The sequence below is a fragment of the Trichoderma harzianum genome (genome assembly GCF_003025095.1).
Source record: "Trichoderma harzianum CBS 226.95 unplaced genomic scaffold M431scaffold_2, whole genome shotgun sequence".
In the NCBI taxonomy this organism is placed as follows: Eukaryota; Fungi; Ascomycota; class Sordariomycetes; order Hypocreales; family Hypocreaceae; genus Trichoderma; species Trichoderma harzianum.
Genome location: NW_020209250.1, coordinates 2,652,961 through 2,669,497, shown reverse-complemented (window position 1 = coordinate 2,669,497; position 16,537 = coordinate 2,652,961). Strand labels below are relative to the sequence as shown.

Here is a 16,537-nt window from a genome sequence, read left to right as displayed (position 1 = left end):
TGGGGATTGTGCAATAATATCTAAATTTCATGCGACTCTCGTCTATATAGATAGCTATGTAGTTTCGATGCTTTCAGTTGACAGACCCAAAATCCATTCTTCTTCGTCCTTTTAAAGTTTCGCCTCAGTAGTCACCTGCGTAATTGTCATATGTGCCTTGCATTGCCTGTGTGCTCACCCATTCTTCGCTAGCCAATCCCCTCACGAATCTATCTTCGAGATCGTCAGGGTCCTTGTGAAAATCACATGCGAAATCGCACGCTGGAACTGTCTCTTCGCCGAAATATTTGCATATCGCTGCGTGTCGGCAGGCATTGATGCTCTCGCAGTAGTATGCCAATGCCTGCAGACTCCTTAGTCGCGACTCATAGTTTGAATCGGCTTTTGTGTCGCTCTTTATCATCCGTGTGACTCGTTCGAGGTCCTCTCGGCTATAGTATAGGAAGCAATAGCTGGCGTTGCCATCGCGACCTGCTCGCCCGACTTCTTGGTAATACCCCTCAAAGGACTTTGGAAGCCGCCAGTGCACGACGAATCGTACATTATCTTTATCAATGCCCATGCCAAACGCTGTTGTAGCCACGATGATATCGTAGCCTGGCTCATTGTTGATCCAGTTGGTCAAGGTGTCTTCCTTGACATCTTTGGGCAGCTTCGCATGAAATGGTCGTGCGCCGACGCCTGCGTCTCGGAGACTGGCTGAAAGCGACTCGCATTCATCGCGAGACATGGTATATATGATGCCCGAAACATTTTCGGTTCTCTCACGCTGCTTCGCCAGCTCACTCTGCCGCGGTTCGGCGCGCCTACGATCATATACGGCATGTATCCATTTCAAAAAGTCCGATATCCGGTTGTCATCCTCGTCTTTGGTGTATCTGATTTCCAGATGAAGATTGCCCCTCTCTGGACTCATCAGAAACGTTTTTATCCTTTCTGGCGTGGCATCGAGACGCAATATTTTGAGGATATCTTGTCGAACTTGGGCATTCGCCGTCGCTGTGAGGCACATGATGGGCACATCTGGAAACGTCTCTCGAAACCAAGATAGTCGCTTGAAATCTTTCCTGAAATCATGGCCCCATTCCGATATGCAATGAGCCTCATCAATGGCGATGCGAGCAAGCTCCTTCTGTCTGTGTACGAGCTGTAGGCGCTCGCGAAACCGCGAGCCTGAGCATAGCTCCGGGGTGACGTAAAGGAGTCTGGTCCTCGGATGGCCAGTTTCTAGATCTCGCTGGATGCGATCTCTCTCATCACGCGATGTGTTGCTGTTCAAGGAACTGGCATCGATCCCTGCGGCTCTCAAAGCCTCTACTTGGTTGATCTACAGGTAGCATCATCAGCTACCAACACTTATCGACGGAAACCAGCTTGTCGGCCAACCGTACCATCAAACTTAGCAACGGCGAAACGACAATCGTGACTGGCCGAAATGCCCATTAGTCTCCCTCCATTCTCCTCTCTTTAAGGCGACAACTCACTGCCTTGATCAATTACGGCGGGCAACTGGAAGCATAGGCTCTTCCCGAATGACGTGGCTGCTTGGACGTATACATCATGGCCGTCTAATGCCGCCTCAATAATTTCACGCTGATGGGGTCTTGAGTAGCCGATTGCGTGTGAATGTCAGTTTCAGCCCTGCATACGATGAAAAGGACGTCCTCCAGAAGAAAGGCAAGGAACCTGACGACTCGGGGAAATGACGACAAAAAACAACAAATCCACCGAGCTTACCTGAAATCGTCCTTGTGGAACTGCCGCCGGAGAGTGAATCCGATGTCCGTGCATGAATTTGCCCTCTGCAGGGGGGGCATGGCAGAGAGAATCGAGACTTCAGGGCGACGGCAGCGAGGCAGAGGCTGGCATTGGCTGGGACGCGGCACAACGGATGAGCGAGTGAGTGAGTAAAGAATCACGCAGCATCGAGGTCTTTGAGTGCGCCGTGAGCCGATAGAGCTGGTACGAGTACTCGTATGCGGGCTTGCTGAGACTCAAAGAGTGAACATTGAAGCTTCACGTTAGCTCGCGTTAGAAGCATTTTGACGCTCTTCTAGAACGCGAATGGCCACTTTCGGGGACGCGGGACATGGAGTACCTGGTACCGTGGTTAGGAGCTGGGGTCCTTGTATTGGGTACGTGAGCCCAGGACACACCATCTGGCCGCACGCATATTAATAGAAGCGCCTTACAAAGTAGTCAATACCTTGCTAAGGAGGTGTTGCCTGGAGGCACGTGTTGTCTGCTTTTCATTCGTGTTCTTCTGGAGGGTCGCGTCTTAGTTTCTTGTGCAACGGCAAGCATACGATCCTGGAGCTTCTGATAATCCATCCACTTACATGTGCTAGATGCCCTCTCTTCGTTTGCTTCGATTGCTGGTACGACGCGGAAACGCTGTGGTACGGAGTACAAGTAAACAAATCAGAGTTGCAGGCCGTTTAAACACTGTTCCCCATAATGAATAGCGCCATACTAGCGTCTCCTCTCTTCAACTGCTTTTTTTTCTCTACCCCGGCTGTATTGCGGCCAATGCGAAGTTGAACGCATTCCTGAGTCCTGCTTGGGAGCATCCCTGGCCAAAATCAGCACTCCGGTTTCCTGGAGCAACAAGCTGGCAGGATGAGTTGCTGAACTGGGTATGAGTGCCCATAATATTCCCGGTTTGCTATGGACGTCATAAATGCCTAGCCTAGCGACTTAAGGGCTTGCTCTGAAGAGATTAACACGGAAATGCTCTGTTGCTGCGGGATTCAATGTGAGAGATAGGACGATTGTTCCTTATAGAGTTGGGTCCTACGTAAAACATGAGTATGGTGGGATTATAGTAGAAAAAGGGGCCGATGAAGCGCCCAACAAGTGGCGATATCGATCTCCAGAGTACGGAGCTGTACAGTATTGCTCCATGCTTTATCAGCACTTCGGACAGCCCCATACTGCTTGGTGAACGCATTGCTTCCCGCGCTCGTGCTTGCAGGGCATGCGAGTCAATGTTTATGCAGTTGGGCAATCCCGGATGCTGCGGTGGAGTCGCGGGCACCAGTACGAGTATCTAAGGTTCAGGCAGATACGAGCAAAACTACCCCGGCATAGTAGCATGAATATGACATCCATGATATACACGTCCAAGTGCTGTATACGGGAGCCTCCATTGGGTAGGGAACAACAAATCCTAGAGCAGCACGGAGTATATCCTCCAGTCGATGGATCAAATCAACCTAATGTTTATATGCAGCTACGTGTCTGCTATCGATGATCCGTTACAGTCAGCTCCGGAGCTCAACTAGCTGCGGGCGCTCTAAAAAAAAAAAAGATAGACGCCGTACATACAGCCTACAGGTATGCCGTCCCCTATCAGGGTCGTTCTCAGGGCGAGGTTGGCCCAGCCTAGCCGCTGTGGCTTCACCCTCGCAGCGACTCTCGCACTGTCCTCGCCAACCACCCGCTAGTGTTTCAGGGGCTCTAACCGTCCAGCTTCGGCCCCAGTCCAATCAGTCCAACCCAATCCGATCCAATCCCGCCAAGAGCCTCACGTCCAAACCACGTCCAACGACCGGCTTCTCTCTCGCGACCTCGTGTCTCTGGCTCTTCATCTTCAATCCCTTCTGCAAGGCGAAAACGGCAAAATCTCCTCTAGGCGCCTGGCCGGGCTTGATCATGATGATCTCACGTGCTTCGCTTGGTCATTCGTCGCAGTCCCGATCTGCTTAATCGCAAAATTCCCCAGATTTCTGGCGCGAGGGTTGGAGAGGGGGCTTTTGAAACATTTTCTACTCCCAAGTGCCTCGGCCCTGCAAGGCTCCCAACGGCCGAATCAGAGTATCCGATACAGGTGCTCTGTACCGGCCCTCTGGGAGAGTCTGTGTGTGCGAACAGAAAAAAAAAAGAAAATAGACGGTTGATTTGAACAGCGACCTCCCGGTTAGTCGCCATGGAGCGACCCGACCGAATGCCTGCTGGCATGGGCGCGAGTCCTGGAGCTGCTCCTGGGCCCCCCGCCACTGCTCTCAGGGGCACAGGCATAGGCATGGCCATGCCCGATAATAACAATCCATCTCAAGCACGTCGTCCTCCTCTCAACACTGCTCCTTCGAACGGCCAGCAGCCGCCCATGATGCCGCTTCCGCCGCTGCCCAATGGCCGGAATGGCCCGTCTCCCAATGGAAACCCGCCTCCCACGCCCATCTTGACGCCCGCTCAGGTTATCAGTCTCACCCGCGAGGCAATGCAACATGCCCTCGAAAATGAAAGCCAAGCTGTCGACGTCGGCCCCGGCCTCAAGTCGGGCGTTACCATCGACCTGAGCCGCAAGGGCATACAGAAGCTCCCCGAAGAGGTGGTTGATATAGTCAAGAACGAGCTGGAACGGTGAGCAGCCAACAGTCATGATTTTTTTCTTCCCTACAAGAAGGAAAACATCCAGCAAAGGAGAGGTCTTGTTTGCTGACTACTAGTCGTTACAATACAGGCTCGCTCTATCACACAACCAGCTTTCGTCTTTGCCCGCCCGTTTCGCCGAGTGTGTTTCGCTTCGATATCTCAACATTAGAGGCAACCAGATTAAAGAATTTCCCTTGCCTGTGCGATCCCATATATCCCTTTACTTTGTCTCATCGTTGCATGGACCAAGTCTAACATGTGCATTAGCTTTGTGAGCTCAAATCTCTCGAAATCCTCGATCTCGGCCGTAATCAGCTACGAGTTTTGCCACCGGACATTGCACGACTTTCGTCTCTCAAAGTTCTTTCGATCCCAAAGAACCAGATCCGGGAATTGCCCGTTTGCCTGGCCGAAATGACCTCGCTCCAAGTGCTCAAATTTGATGGGAACCCTATCAGCTTTCCTCCACGGGATGCGTTGCAAATACCATCCCCAAGTCCTTCTGGTGAAGGATCTGGAAGAGAGGGCGAGATGACCGATCTGGCGATTACAGCTCATATAAAGAAGTTTATGAAGTTACACGTCATTAGCGGCCGTGACGCGGAGGCGACTGGCGATGAATCCAGCGAGGGCACGGACACTCCGCGGATGCCTCTCAGACGCATGCCGAGCGGGCGATTCCCGATCAAAGTGAGCAGCTCTGATGTATCGGACATGCGGATACCCGGCATTGGAACACGGCCTCCTCCCCCCATCCCATCACGATCACATTATCGAGGCCTATCGCAGCAGAGCACCACCACCCGTCGCCCCGGCGTCATGCCGTTGACGATTGGAAACATCAACGAGCGCGGACGCAGCAACTCTGAAACTCTGATGCATTCGGAGAGATCAAGTAGTCGTCAACGCCGCATGGGCATACTCGCGAAAAAGGCACCCTCGGATTTAGGCACGCTCGATGAGGTTGAGGGCAGCAATAGATGGAGTCACTACCGAGGGCTGAGCCATGGCTCTGCTATGCAGGGGACGCAAGCAACGACATCCAAGAGCCCAGCAACGCCTACAGACTCTCTCGCGCGACCAGTCTACGTAAGAAGACTCTCCGTCCTCCCCGAACGCCGTCGGGAGTCCAAGATCTTCGACCCCGTGATTGAAGCCGCCAAAGGCATTCTCTATTCCGTTTTCCAAATCCACCCCATGATCCAGATGCTCATGACCCTAACAAATGATGGGTCTGCAAAACGTTCGAGTCTCGAAATTGTCTTCTACAACACCAACTCTCACGTCGAAGAGCTGGAGCAGGAAATCCAGAAGCACGACATGGCGGTAGCGGAGGACGAAGAAGGCCCGTTTGGAGACAATGCTAATGTGCACCGCGCCTGCCAGACCCTAGTCGGGGCGTATGGTCATGTTTGCACACTGCTGGCCGATAATATCGATACTTTTGTCAACAATGGAGATGCTCGTTATATTCGGACGCTCCTGATGTTGATTTATAACAGTATAATGGAGCTTCGCGTCACGCTGTCTTCCGTGTCTACGGAACACAGCAAGCATAGTCTTCCCGCCTTGGAAGCCCCTGACAACAGCAATACTATTAAGCCTTACTTCCGTGAGGCGGCTGCGGTTGCTCCCGCGCCTGTCCCCGCGCCTCAAAAGCCAGCGCCCCCTCGAAATCGTAGCGGTCCCATTATGCATAACCCAAGCAACCTCAGAGTGGCCACTGACATACTTGTTCCGTATAATAACGCAGGCAGTCGCACTGCGAGACTTGCATCAGCAACGCCCAGATCTAATGATTCGTTCCCATCATCATTTGGGCGCGATATCAGCTCCGATTTCTCCGAGGAAGACGCCCAGTTCGACAAGATATATTTGGCCTTGCAACGGTCAACAGATGTCGTTCTTCACATCTTACCCAACTTTAATGTTCAATTGACGGGAGGCATTCGAAACGCCATACAACAGCGAGCCCCGAGTGCAATGATCCGGGACTGGAAGAATCTCATTGCCATGTGTAACGATGCTATCCAACAAACGGAGATTTTGAAGAACCGATTGTCTCTCATCAAGCTGAAGGACCCGGGAGTGCGATCTCACGCAGGATTTTGGAGCCTATGCAGCAATTTCATCTCGGCCTGGACAAAGATGGCTTCTAAGATCAAGTCGGAGATTAACACCATTCCTCTGCCGCCTGACACTAGAGCTCGATTGCGGCCCATTCATCAGAGCATGAAGGAGACGACCATCATCATCATGAACTCTCCCTGGAATTACATCCTGAGACCAGCCGGCGGTCCCCCGGGGTCTTTTCCACCAGGCGTTCTATCGCCGACCACGCCGCAGGTTCCGATAACGCCTCAAAGCGCAGCCCTGGGCCCGGCCATGCAAGCCACGGTTGCTACACCTCAGACAGGATCATTTGCGGCAGTTTTCCAAGGCAACGTGTTTGATCGTGCGGATACGCTCATGGCCAACCCTGGCATTTCCATGTCCTCCCGCACCGGCACCATGTCAAGAGGCCACTCGGGATTCAACTCACTGTCGTCGATTTCATCCATGTCATCAGATGGTGTACCGACACCATCCTCGGCCTTCAGTCCTAGTGTTCAACTAGGATCCGCGCCATTTCGCATGAATGGGGGGAAAGTAGCTCTTTGAAGCCTTCTCTCCCCTGGATTTCCAAAAACAAAAAGCTAGTTATCAGTACTGATTTATTGCTTCTCATCTTCTCCTTTTTTTCTCCTTTTTTTCTCCTTTTTTTTTTCTTTTTTTTTCTTCGTTTGGATCTCGCCGTGTTGTTTTGGCCGGCGAAGGGGATTCTTGCATAGCACGTACTTGAATGGATTTCACGAATGATTATTGCTTGCTTTGGAACAAAATGTTGGCTTGAAGGCCGGAATGCTGTTACGTTCATTTTTTTTTCTGCATAGCCCTGGAGTTTATGGTTTTGTTATGACAATACTTGGTGTGATGGCATTGAACACCCGACAAGATCCTTCAATACCAGCATTGCCTTTGGATGGACATATCTAGACTCTAGGGCAACGATACCACGACGAACAAGTTTTTACTAGTAGAGGATAGAGAAATGGGAAGCACAGAGTGTTGGTGTATATTAGATTAGCTGTCACGTTGACATTTTTTTCTTCGCTTCGACTTTTGTGTGGTGAAGGGTCTTTTTGGGAAGAAGGAGAATTCAATAAAATTGATCAAAATGGGTTATTAGGATGTATTTTGGTAGAACAATAAAAGTTGGTGTACCTGAAGTTTATAGTGATAGCTCACTCTCTCGTGACGCTACTTTGTTGCTTGCTACTGCTTGCAGCTCTTCTTAGATCCCTCGGTGAGGTTTTGTGGTGTGTCGTCTTTTCTACGCACGCACTACCCTGTATCATAACGCAGCTCATTTAGTTATGGAATACTTATTTGGATGATATCATCACCACCCGAAAGCATCCTTATGGTATCAAGACATCCAGCTGTGCTGCTATGGCTGATACAATATCATAGGGGCATGTACAGTAAGCAGCAGTACCACCAATTAGCCTTGCATATGATCCTTGCCAACTACCGACCTGCCATGCAACCCCCACCACAGCAGCATGATGTCAAACACTTTGGGGTTGGATTGATAGCAAAAGAAAAGCGTGTGATTCGATGTCCATGCCTCGAGTCTATCTTTCGCCTCTCCTCTCGCACCGCACACCAAATCCATTATCCCAGTACACCAGTGTGTAGGAAGTGGAGTGACGCTGCACATCAGCACATCCAAATCGCTGTGCTATGATACATCGATAATCGTTGAAAGCAGTAAAAAGCAACAAGAGGAGGACACAGACGAAGGCCCAGTCTCTTGATACATACCAAAGCTACTCCCTTCGGCGCAAACATGTCGACAGCTTCATCCAGCGGCCCTCGAAGGCCCCCCAACTCCAACGCCATCGCCGGCCCATCATCATCATCCTCCCCTCGCTGGTTCTCCCAAACCCAAGCCGCCTCGCCTCCCTCCGCTCCGTCCGTAGTGACAACCTCCGCCGCCGCCACGGCCATGGCCTCTCCCGCCCTCCATCCCGCTATACAGCCCACGCTGCCCTCGGCTGAAACCCAGCGGCACGTCTCCGAGGCCCGCGCCGCCGTGGTCGCCTCCATCGGCAACATGCTCGACTCGGAGCTGCAGTCCCGCGCGGGCATCCTGCACTCGAACGCCGCGGCGCTGGAGAAGCAGGAGCGCGACGTCCTGCGCGCCACCGACGGCCTGCGCAAGGAGACAGCGAAGCTGAAAGCCGAGGCGGACAAGGCGGCGCGGAAGGTGAAAGAGCTGGGCAACGTCCAGAACTGGGCCGAGGTGCTGGAGCGCGGGTTCCTCGTGCTGGAGGAGACGGTGAGGCTGGCCAACGGGGGCGAGGACTCGGATGATGCGGGCAGTCAGTGTAGCTGCAGCTGCAGCGAGTGCGGCAGTGAGTCGGACATGGACGTTGAAGAGGGCGAGGGCAGTGATGGCGGTAATGGTAACGCCGGCAATGGTGCTGAGAACGGTGCTGAGAGGAGAATGGATGTGGATGCCATGTCGGATGCCAGTCGAAGCTTGATGGACCTCGACTCGAGTACCGGCACGGGGCGAGCAAAGGGGTCCGAGACGGCGTCTATTTCGACAGGGTGATGCCTCGGCCATCTCCATGTATGGCGACGATAAAGAGATGGAATCAACACAGATAGGTACATGAACAGATGTCAGTTACTAGGTATGTAGCCATGTCGCCACATGGTTAGATAGATGCACATATACGCCATATATAGGTAAATAGTATATTATAACCATTGCTATCCGACTAATTTGTTTGCATATGGCAAGAAATCGGGTTACTTCGTTATACCCTTCAAGCCAGTCTATCGACCCGGCTCTATTTCTATCGGCATACTCGGCAGTAAGCATCACTACAAGCTCCTTTCGCTCGATCACATGGATGTACCTATAGCGCAAACCCTCTTACAACAGTCCCGGAAGCATGACGAAGCGCTTCTTCTTGTACTTGTCGCCAAACTCCTTGCGGTATGCCCTCTCCTTGCCCTTGGCCCAGATGAACATCTGGATGGCACCAATGGTGATGAAAAGCGCAACAGACCAGTCACGGCTAGCAGTGATGATGCCCACCCACGCCAGAACCTCGTACATGTAGTTGGGGCAGGTGACGAGCGAGAAGCCGTAGCCGTGCGGGATCTTGCGCTCGGTGCCGCCAGTTGACCGCAGAGTAGACAGGTACAGGTGCACCAGGGCGTTGCTAATCTCGCCAAACAGGTAGAGCGCGGTGCCGACAGCATCGACGATGGGGTCGTTGGCGCGGGCGGCCAGCGACCAGGGGCTGTAGTAGATGGACCAGGCGCAGAGAGCGCCGGAGATGGCCCAGTAGAAGAAGCTGTTCTTGAAGATGTTGCGGGCGGGCATCGTGTTTGCGGAAAACTTGTGGACGAAGAGCGTCTCGAGCTCGCGCTTGGCGAAATGGGCGACGATCATGCCGAAGCTGAGCCACTGGGTTGGCGACATGGACGGGTCCTTCAGCAGGTACGGCCGGGCGGCGACGGCGGCGCCGTGGATGAGGATGGGGCCCAGGTACTCGACGACGAAGACGGTTCTCCATGCGATTTGGACGCCTAAATGGTGGGATGTAAGTCAGTCATAATGGTCTTATAGAAAGCAAAAAGCAGAGGCATCGTCGTCATCCATACCGAGATCCTTGACCAGCACTTCGCCAGCCTCGGCAACATCCTTGTCTTCTGCAATCACAGCCCTGCGGTCCTTGAGCGTCTTCCTGGTCGACGTGTAAAACAGGCCAATGCGGTTGTGGTCGCTGAAGCCAGCTTGCTTCGCAATCAACTTCTTGACATCTTCAACCGTAGCGTTGGCAGGGAGGTCGATGGTTGGGGGAAGCTTCTTGATGGGCTGCTTGGGAGCTATGCAGGTGAAGATGAATTAGTAAGGCTTTTGCCATGCGGAATAAACCAATGGATTGTAATACGACAATGGCATAGATGACTTACAGCGATTCGTCAGCTTGAGAGTCGTTAGAGAAGCCATTTTGACGTGCAGAGCTCTGGTGACGATGCGAGGTTGCAAGGGAACAGACACGACAAGTCGTTGGGGAAAAGACCAGCTACAACAAAAAATTACGGCTTGGTGTTAGTTCCTCGGGACTTGAATGGCGGGTGGGGTCTGGAGGCGGCCTTCGAGGTACGCGGTACGGGAGACTCGGTAGCGGGCTACGGCACCAGTTACTTGAGCCGAGCAGCGAAATCACAGCGTCAGAGAGGTAGCATTGAATTAGCATCACTGGGCTCCAATACTGCTTGCTAGGTATTTGAGAGTTGCTAGGGAGATCGCCAGGGTATTTTTTAGGCTCCGGCTATCACATGTTGGATTGAACCGTAAGCTGGAGCCGGAATCATCTCTTGAACAGCCAGTACAGGACTGAAAAGCATCAAGTTTCTCAAATCATGCCTCACCTCTTCATCCACTACCAGCCGCCATCGCACTCCATTGTCTTCTTTGCGCCAATAAGAAAACACATAAATGGGGCTGTGAAACAACTGAATGATACCATTAACTTATTGTCCTCATCTCTCGCATTCGAATGGTCCATGGTTTGTCTTTACCTTGTTCAATTGTTGTTACACCACGATTGCCCTTGTTTCAGGTAACAAGTCGAGTGAATGAACAACCACCAAAACTGGCCTAATAAGTGCCATGGGGGAAAAGGCATCCACACATAGTTCACAGCACAATCTCCCGTAAATCACACCGATTATCGGCGATTGACCAAAACATCCGTCTGTCTATAGTGAATGCAGATTTGGTTGCAAATGTTCGAAACGACACCATCTGGTGATGGCTTCCGAATCAACCACCCAACGGATCTTAGTCTGCCAAAGATTAGCTGTCATTGTTATCGCCTTGTGTTTGGAAAGATGCCAAGTGAATCAAAGTTAACAGTAAAGCAGTCCGCCTATATCTCTCACTTCAATGTTTGCCCTTTGTGTCTGCTTGCTTCTTTTGTAACACTGGAGTATTCTCATATCGTGTCTTGGCACTTCTCCTACAAGCAACAACACCAACGAACTATTCACGATAGGTAAAATCGATGTCACACATTACAGGAAATAATACCCACCTCATGTACTATGCAGCATAATAAAGACTGTGAGCTATTGGACCCGTTTGACAACAGACCTACAGGCGTCTGACAATCTCAGGGCAGCTGCCAGCTGCCAGCTGTATTCCCCAGTTCCAATTCTAACGGCATTTGGCTTTTATACAGCTGTATCAAAACAATATTTCGGATACGCGATTCGGGACAGGAAACCCAGTCGCGTCTCGCTTCGTTCCTCCACTGTTTTTTTTTCTCTTCTTGGGTTTCCCTATCAAGACTTCAACATCACCGAGTTCCTTGCGTGTAATCGTCTTCTTTTGCTCCTTGGTCTACACGGCGGACCAATAACGCCATGGAGATGACACGAGACCCTAATGGCGCGATGAACCCATCCGCGATACCCTTCATTCCACTTGCTTCTCCTCAACCGAGCTTTGCTACACGCCGTACCAGAAAGACTCGCTCAACTGCACGAACTGCGAGATATGAAAGGGGGGATGCTCTGTCATCTCGAGGCCAGGTAATGTCGAGTGAAATAGGACAGGGGGCTCATGGCTCCCTTTTTGCTCATTGTTTCGCCTCATTTATCACGCAGACCGGGTGCAAGGTTCCACAGGTTCATGCGGTTGCTAATAACGTGTGATCTCAGACATCCGGTCCCACGACTTCAACCTCTGATCGATCCGTTGGCCATACCATCACTTTGTCTCAGCCTAATGTTGAAGCCTCGGAGAAGGCTTCTTCTGGCCTGAAAAGTGATCAAACAAAGAAAGAAGGCAGCTCTGCAGCTAGCAACAGTATCATCACGAGCTCGGGCCCAAACATCAGCAACGAACTAGCCCCAGAGCTTCTTGAGGCTAATGTTCCTCAAACGTATCGCATATCCGGTGGAAAGATTGCATCAGACACAAATGAAGGCGCTGTCCCAGTCAATGTTCGCTCCCACAGCCATGCAAAGTGAGAATCAGTAACTTATCGAATCGCAGGGTCCGCAGCTCATTTCCACGGAGGTTGTGCCAGCACTGGAACTGAGGCCACCGGGCCAATGCCCGTTCTTCATATACCCAGTTGCCCCTCCGCTACCATCTGGTAGCTATTCCATTTATCCGCATCCTCCGGTGTTACCTGTGTTGCCATCACCGCCACCGCCGCCAGGACCTTGCATTCCATTGCTTCACATGATACCCTGCCAGATCACTGATGTCTCAACGGGTCAGCCGTTGCCGGATATATATACTCCTGCTTACCAAGTCACCTATTGGTCACTACCATCCTTCGTTATGCCAAATCCTAGGTTCCAAGCTCAGGACCAGAACCCAAATCCTCTTCAAGAGGAGATGAATCTCATAACTCATGGATACTCAGGGCATAGACCTAATCATCCAAGATTGCTGACACAGGCGGTAAACGTACCAGCGTGCAGTGATCAAGTGCAGACTCATTCATTGGTACGTGATTTCCGGCTTGGAAATTTCCAATTCATAGCCTGTTATTCGGTTTGAGACTTCAACAACTGACCCAAAGAGCAGAGCGCCGACGAACCGACAGTTGCCTTGGATGGCCGACACCTCGCCGAAATACCTAGTGACAAGACTTTTGGGGTCGAAAGCCAGCTGCCAACTTTTGGCTGGGACTGCACCTTGCCATCAGCTGTTGACGGCCCGCAAGCTGGGGAGGAAAATGAACGAGCTCAACAAAGGCCGCTGCAACACGACCGCCACGTGCTGTTCAGCTCTGAACATCATCACAACGCAATAAATGAGCCAACCCAGCCAGGTAAGCAGCATTCTGCCCAACCACCCCATATCATTAGACACTGACAAGAGATTGATAATGATGAACTGGAAAAAAGATGCCTCGCTTTTCACGATGCAGCCCTCCACCAAGCCGGCAGCTAAATACTCGAAAAGGGTTCCAGCCTCTGACAGACCTAGTCAGAACCAAGCCCCAGCTGAGGTAGCATCATGGTCGCAATCCAAGAGATGGCTAAGCTCGGAAACCAAAGAGCGCAGGGCATTTCAGAAGATGATGCTTAACCTTCAGTTCATGAAGGCCGACCAGTCACCTTTTATTCCAAAGACCCCGGCGGAGTTGACCAAGTTCAAGATCTCTCTTGCTGAAGCCAGACAACAGAAGCTTGCCCACGAGGTCAGCATCCTAGAAGCAAAAACTCGACAAAAAGAGATGGCGAAGGCGTCAGGCTTGGCACTGGTATCCAAGCCGCAGGTCACTCTGTTCAACGGACGAGACATGGGGGACAGGCTTTCTCCAGTGTTCGCTGCCCAAAATTGCTTCAACAAACAAGACATAGCTGAAGTCAACGGTCGTGTGGAATGGCCATCGCTAGCTGAGCTGAAAGAAGAAGGCGACAGACGTACTAGATATGGCCGATACCTCCCCCTTCCTCGAATCAACGCCGCTGCTTTCAAAATCTCGGAGGGAGAGCAGGAACACGCCTACAAAGCAGACGGAACCATCTTGTAGGAGAAGAAGGCCGTGAACACCGGATCCTGGAACATCCCGCCCATCACGTCATCACTCGAAGACGACTCGGACGATCTGCCGCAACTCGAGCTCGCCGATCTGAACGGGTTTATGAGAGACTTTGTATTGGATATTCAGAAGCACGGATCTTGAAGAAAGAGGGCATCAACAAGGGCGATACCAGAGCGTATTTGTCACAAAGTCGTCCGAGAAGGAGAAGGCAGTGTCATTGGTTTTCGATAGGGCTTTTGGACTTTTCGATATGATGAATCAGGTCAGGAGAGAAGAATCTCACAGGATGCAACGAAAAAAACGTATGAGGCGGCACACTGGCTATTAGGACAAGAGGAACAGGAAATTTGTCAATGTAGGAAATCTGGTCAGATCATGGCTTTCGCTGAATCGTATTGAAATCTCGCAAGTCGTTATATGTAGAGAAAATTGTCAAAGTAAAATAAAATTCTCATAAAGAAGTCTCAAGCGTGACTGCCATCACAACGATTAAGTAACTTACCACTTTCCGCGTCAAGTGCCCTCAGTCGCGACCGTTATGTACTAAAACTTTCGTACCCATTTAGCGAGGAACGCGCAGTCACGTGCATCGCACCACACACCAAAAAAAATTTCGTGCGGAAAAAAGCACACCCGAAGAAGCCCTGAGGCGAGGTACGTACCGCGGGCTAGCGTAGCCCACAACCACAATTTTCGACCCAATTCAGTCCTCCACTCTTTCAAGCTCGACAAAAGTTTCATTCCTCCCACATCCGACAAGTCGATTGCCCTGGTGAGCACCATTATCATCAGGTAAGTCTTTGCGGCCGAGATCCTTCAGCAGCGTTTAAAAGAAAACTCAATTCGTATCGACATTCTTCTCCGACTGCGAACAACGAACAAAAGGTTTACTCTTTGCTGCTGCTGGAGGGGCTCCGGTCAACCGCCTTTTCCTTCCAAATCCTTATCTCTTAAGAGAAATTTCATACAGAGTTGCTAATACCTCTTCTCTTTCTCTCTGAGTATAGAACTCGCAATCATGGGTATCTCTCGTGACTCTCGCCACAAGCGCTCCGCCTCCGGTGCCAAGCGCGCCTACTACCGTGCGTACCATGATATATGAATAATTCCGAAAGCCCGTATGATCTTAGGAACATACGTTCTGACCTCCGTCAACAGGGAAGAAGCGCGCTTTCGAGGCTGGCCGCCAGGGTGCCAACACCAAGATCGGCGCCAAGCGAATCCACACCGTCCGCACTCGTGGTGGTAACCACAAGTACCGTGCCCTGCGTCTCGACTCCGGCAACTTCGCCTGGGCCTCCGAGGGCTGCACCCGCAAGACCCGTGTCATTGCCGTCGCCTACCACCCTTCCAACAACGAGCTGGTCCGAACCAACACCCTGACCCGTAGCGCCATCGTCCAGATCGACGCTGCTCCCTTCCGACAGTGGTACGAGTCCCACTACGGCCAGCCCATCGGCCGTAGACGCCAGAAGGCCCAGGCCGCCAAGGAGGGCAAGGAGGTCGAGGAGGTCAAGAAGAGCAAGTCCGTCGAGAAGAAGCAGGCTGCTCGCTACGCCGCCAACGGCAAGGTCGAGTCCGCTGTTGAGAAGCAGTTCGAGGCCGGTCGTCTGTACGCTGTTGTCACCAGCCGTCCCGGCCAGTCCGGCCGCTGTGACGGTTACGTTCTGGAGGGTGAGGAGCTGGCTTTCTACCAGAAGAAGCTGCACAAATAAACTCGCAATGGCGTGAGTTGGATGGTGTTCAAGGATTTTTTTGCTATCTTGGGCATTTTCAGGGCATGAAGAGCTTTTAACACACAAAGCATCGGAACGGGTCCATAGGGAAATGAAAAGCTTTTCTGCAATCATGTTACTTTTTTCACGTTGTTTCATTCAAGTATGATAATGATACAAGAAACAAAACAATTCAACACACCGTCTTTCCACCTTGACCCACACTCGTACTGGTACTGGTAGTATTTTTTGTATGTCTTGGTTATATCTATGTGCCCTTAGTAGCTCCTTCGAATACCTATGTAGTATAGCAATACCGCCTACACAGAAGCAAAAAGGAATCACAGAGTCTTAATAAGTAATTTTACTAGTAGTATTTAGCAGCTGCACCGGTGGAGTCCATCTATTCTCATTGTTGATAAAACATCCATATTTTCCCTCCGTATCACTGCAAAAGTCTGTCCTAAAAAGAGGAAATAAAAACATGCATGTCATAATCCTGCTAGCGCGTGAATGCTATTTCCCCCAAAGTCCTTCATCTCATCACCAGCCAGTTAAAACATGGCTGGGCATATGTGCTACTGATCGAACCACTAAAAGAAGAAGAAAGAAAACTCCTTACAAAAACAAACTTTTTTTAACAGCGAAAAATGGGGTGATATCAAAAGGAAGGGGGAATATGGTAGTCATGATGGCGAATTGGATTCTCACAGAATCATGATGTGGTCATGATGCGAGAACAAGAAGAGGGAGGGAGGAAGTAGGGAGTGTAAGAATAGTGGAATGTGGTGATAGCATTGCAAT

At 51.2% G+C, this 16,537-nt stretch overlaps 6 protein-coding genes across 6 annotated transcripts; 4 read left to right on the top strand and 2 right to left on the bottom strand.

Annotated features, from left to right (window-relative positions):
- Window positions 1-124: 124 nt before the first annotated feature.
- M431DRAFT_75919 (hypothetical protein) lies at window positions 125-1,817 on the bottom strand (the record flags this gene model as incomplete). The annotated part of the gene is made up of 4 exons (XM_024922403.1): window positions 125-1,327; window positions 1,392-1,426; window positions 1,485-1,603; window positions 1,738-1,817. 4 exons carry the CDS (start codon window positions 1,815-1,817, stop codon window positions 125-127), a joined length of 1,437 nt encoding a protein of 478 aa, XP_024779099.1.
- Window positions 1,818-4,111: 2,294 nt separating this feature from the next.
- M431DRAFT_74550 (hypothetical protein) lies at window positions 4,112-7,038 on the top strand (the record flags this gene model as incomplete). The annotated part of the gene is made up of 3 exons (XM_024922239.1): window positions 4,112-4,365; window positions 4,466-4,577; window positions 4,645-7,038. The coding sequence occupies 3 exons, from the start codon at window positions 4,112-4,114 to the stop codon at window positions 7,036-7,038; spliced, it is 2,760 nt and encodes a 919-aa protein (XP_024779098.1).
- A 1,336-nt stretch (window positions 7,039-8,374) lies between these two features.
- Window positions 8,375-9,034, top strand: M431DRAFT_42690 (hypothetical protein; the record flags this gene model as incomplete). Its single annotated transcript, XM_024915070.1, has 1 exon — window positions 8,375-9,034. A coding segment is annotated over one exon (660 nt), but the record flags the coding sequence as incomplete, so codon positions are not given.
- A 333-nt stretch (window positions 9,035-9,367) lies between these two features.
- Window positions 9,368-10,453, bottom strand: M431DRAFT_75616 (hypothetical protein; the record flags this gene model as incomplete). Its single annotated transcript, XM_024922362.1, has 3 exons — window positions 9,368-10,029; window positions 10,105-10,329; window positions 10,417-10,453. 3 exons carry the CDS (start codon window positions 10,451-10,453, stop codon window positions 9,368-9,370), a joined length of 924 nt encoding a protein of 307 aa, XP_024779096.1.
- Window positions 10,454-13,059: 2,606 nt separating this feature from the next.
- M431DRAFT_504357 (hypothetical protein) lies at window positions 13,060-14,439 on the top strand. The gene has a single exon (XM_024918463.1). It carries the CDS (start codon window positions 13,281-13,283, stop codon window positions 14,004-14,006), a length of 726 nt encoding a protein of 241 aa, XP_024779095.1. The 5' UTR covers window positions 13,060-13,280; the 3' UTR covers window positions 14,007-14,439.
- A 266-nt stretch (window positions 14,440-14,705) lies between these two features.
- On the top strand, window positions 14,706-16,076 carry M431DRAFT_504356 (hypothetical protein). Its single transcript, XM_024918462.1, has 3 exons — window positions 14,706-14,810; window positions 15,026-15,100; window positions 15,177-16,076. The coding sequence occupies exons 2-3, from the start codon at window positions 15,037-15,039 to the stop codon at window positions 15,731-15,733; spliced, it is 621 nt and encodes a 206-aa protein (XP_024779094.1). The 5' UTR covers window positions 14,706-14,810; window positions 15,026-15,036; the 3' UTR covers window positions 15,734-16,076.
- Window positions 16,077-16,537: the final 461 nt, after the last annotated feature.

Coding starts and splice junctions, on each gene's coding strand:
- M431DRAFT_504357 (XM_024918463.1), top strand. CDS start 13,281: ATGAGCCAACCCAGCCAGGTAAGCAGCATTCTGCCCAACCACCCCATA.
- M431DRAFT_504356 (XM_024918462.1), top strand. CDS start 15,037: ATGGGTATCTCTCGTGACTCTCGCCACAAGCGCTCCGCCTCCGGTGCC. Junction 15,101..15,176: donor TGCCAAGCGCGCCTACTACC/GTGCGTACCATG, acceptor CTCCGTCAACAG/GGAAGAAGCGCGCTTTCGAG.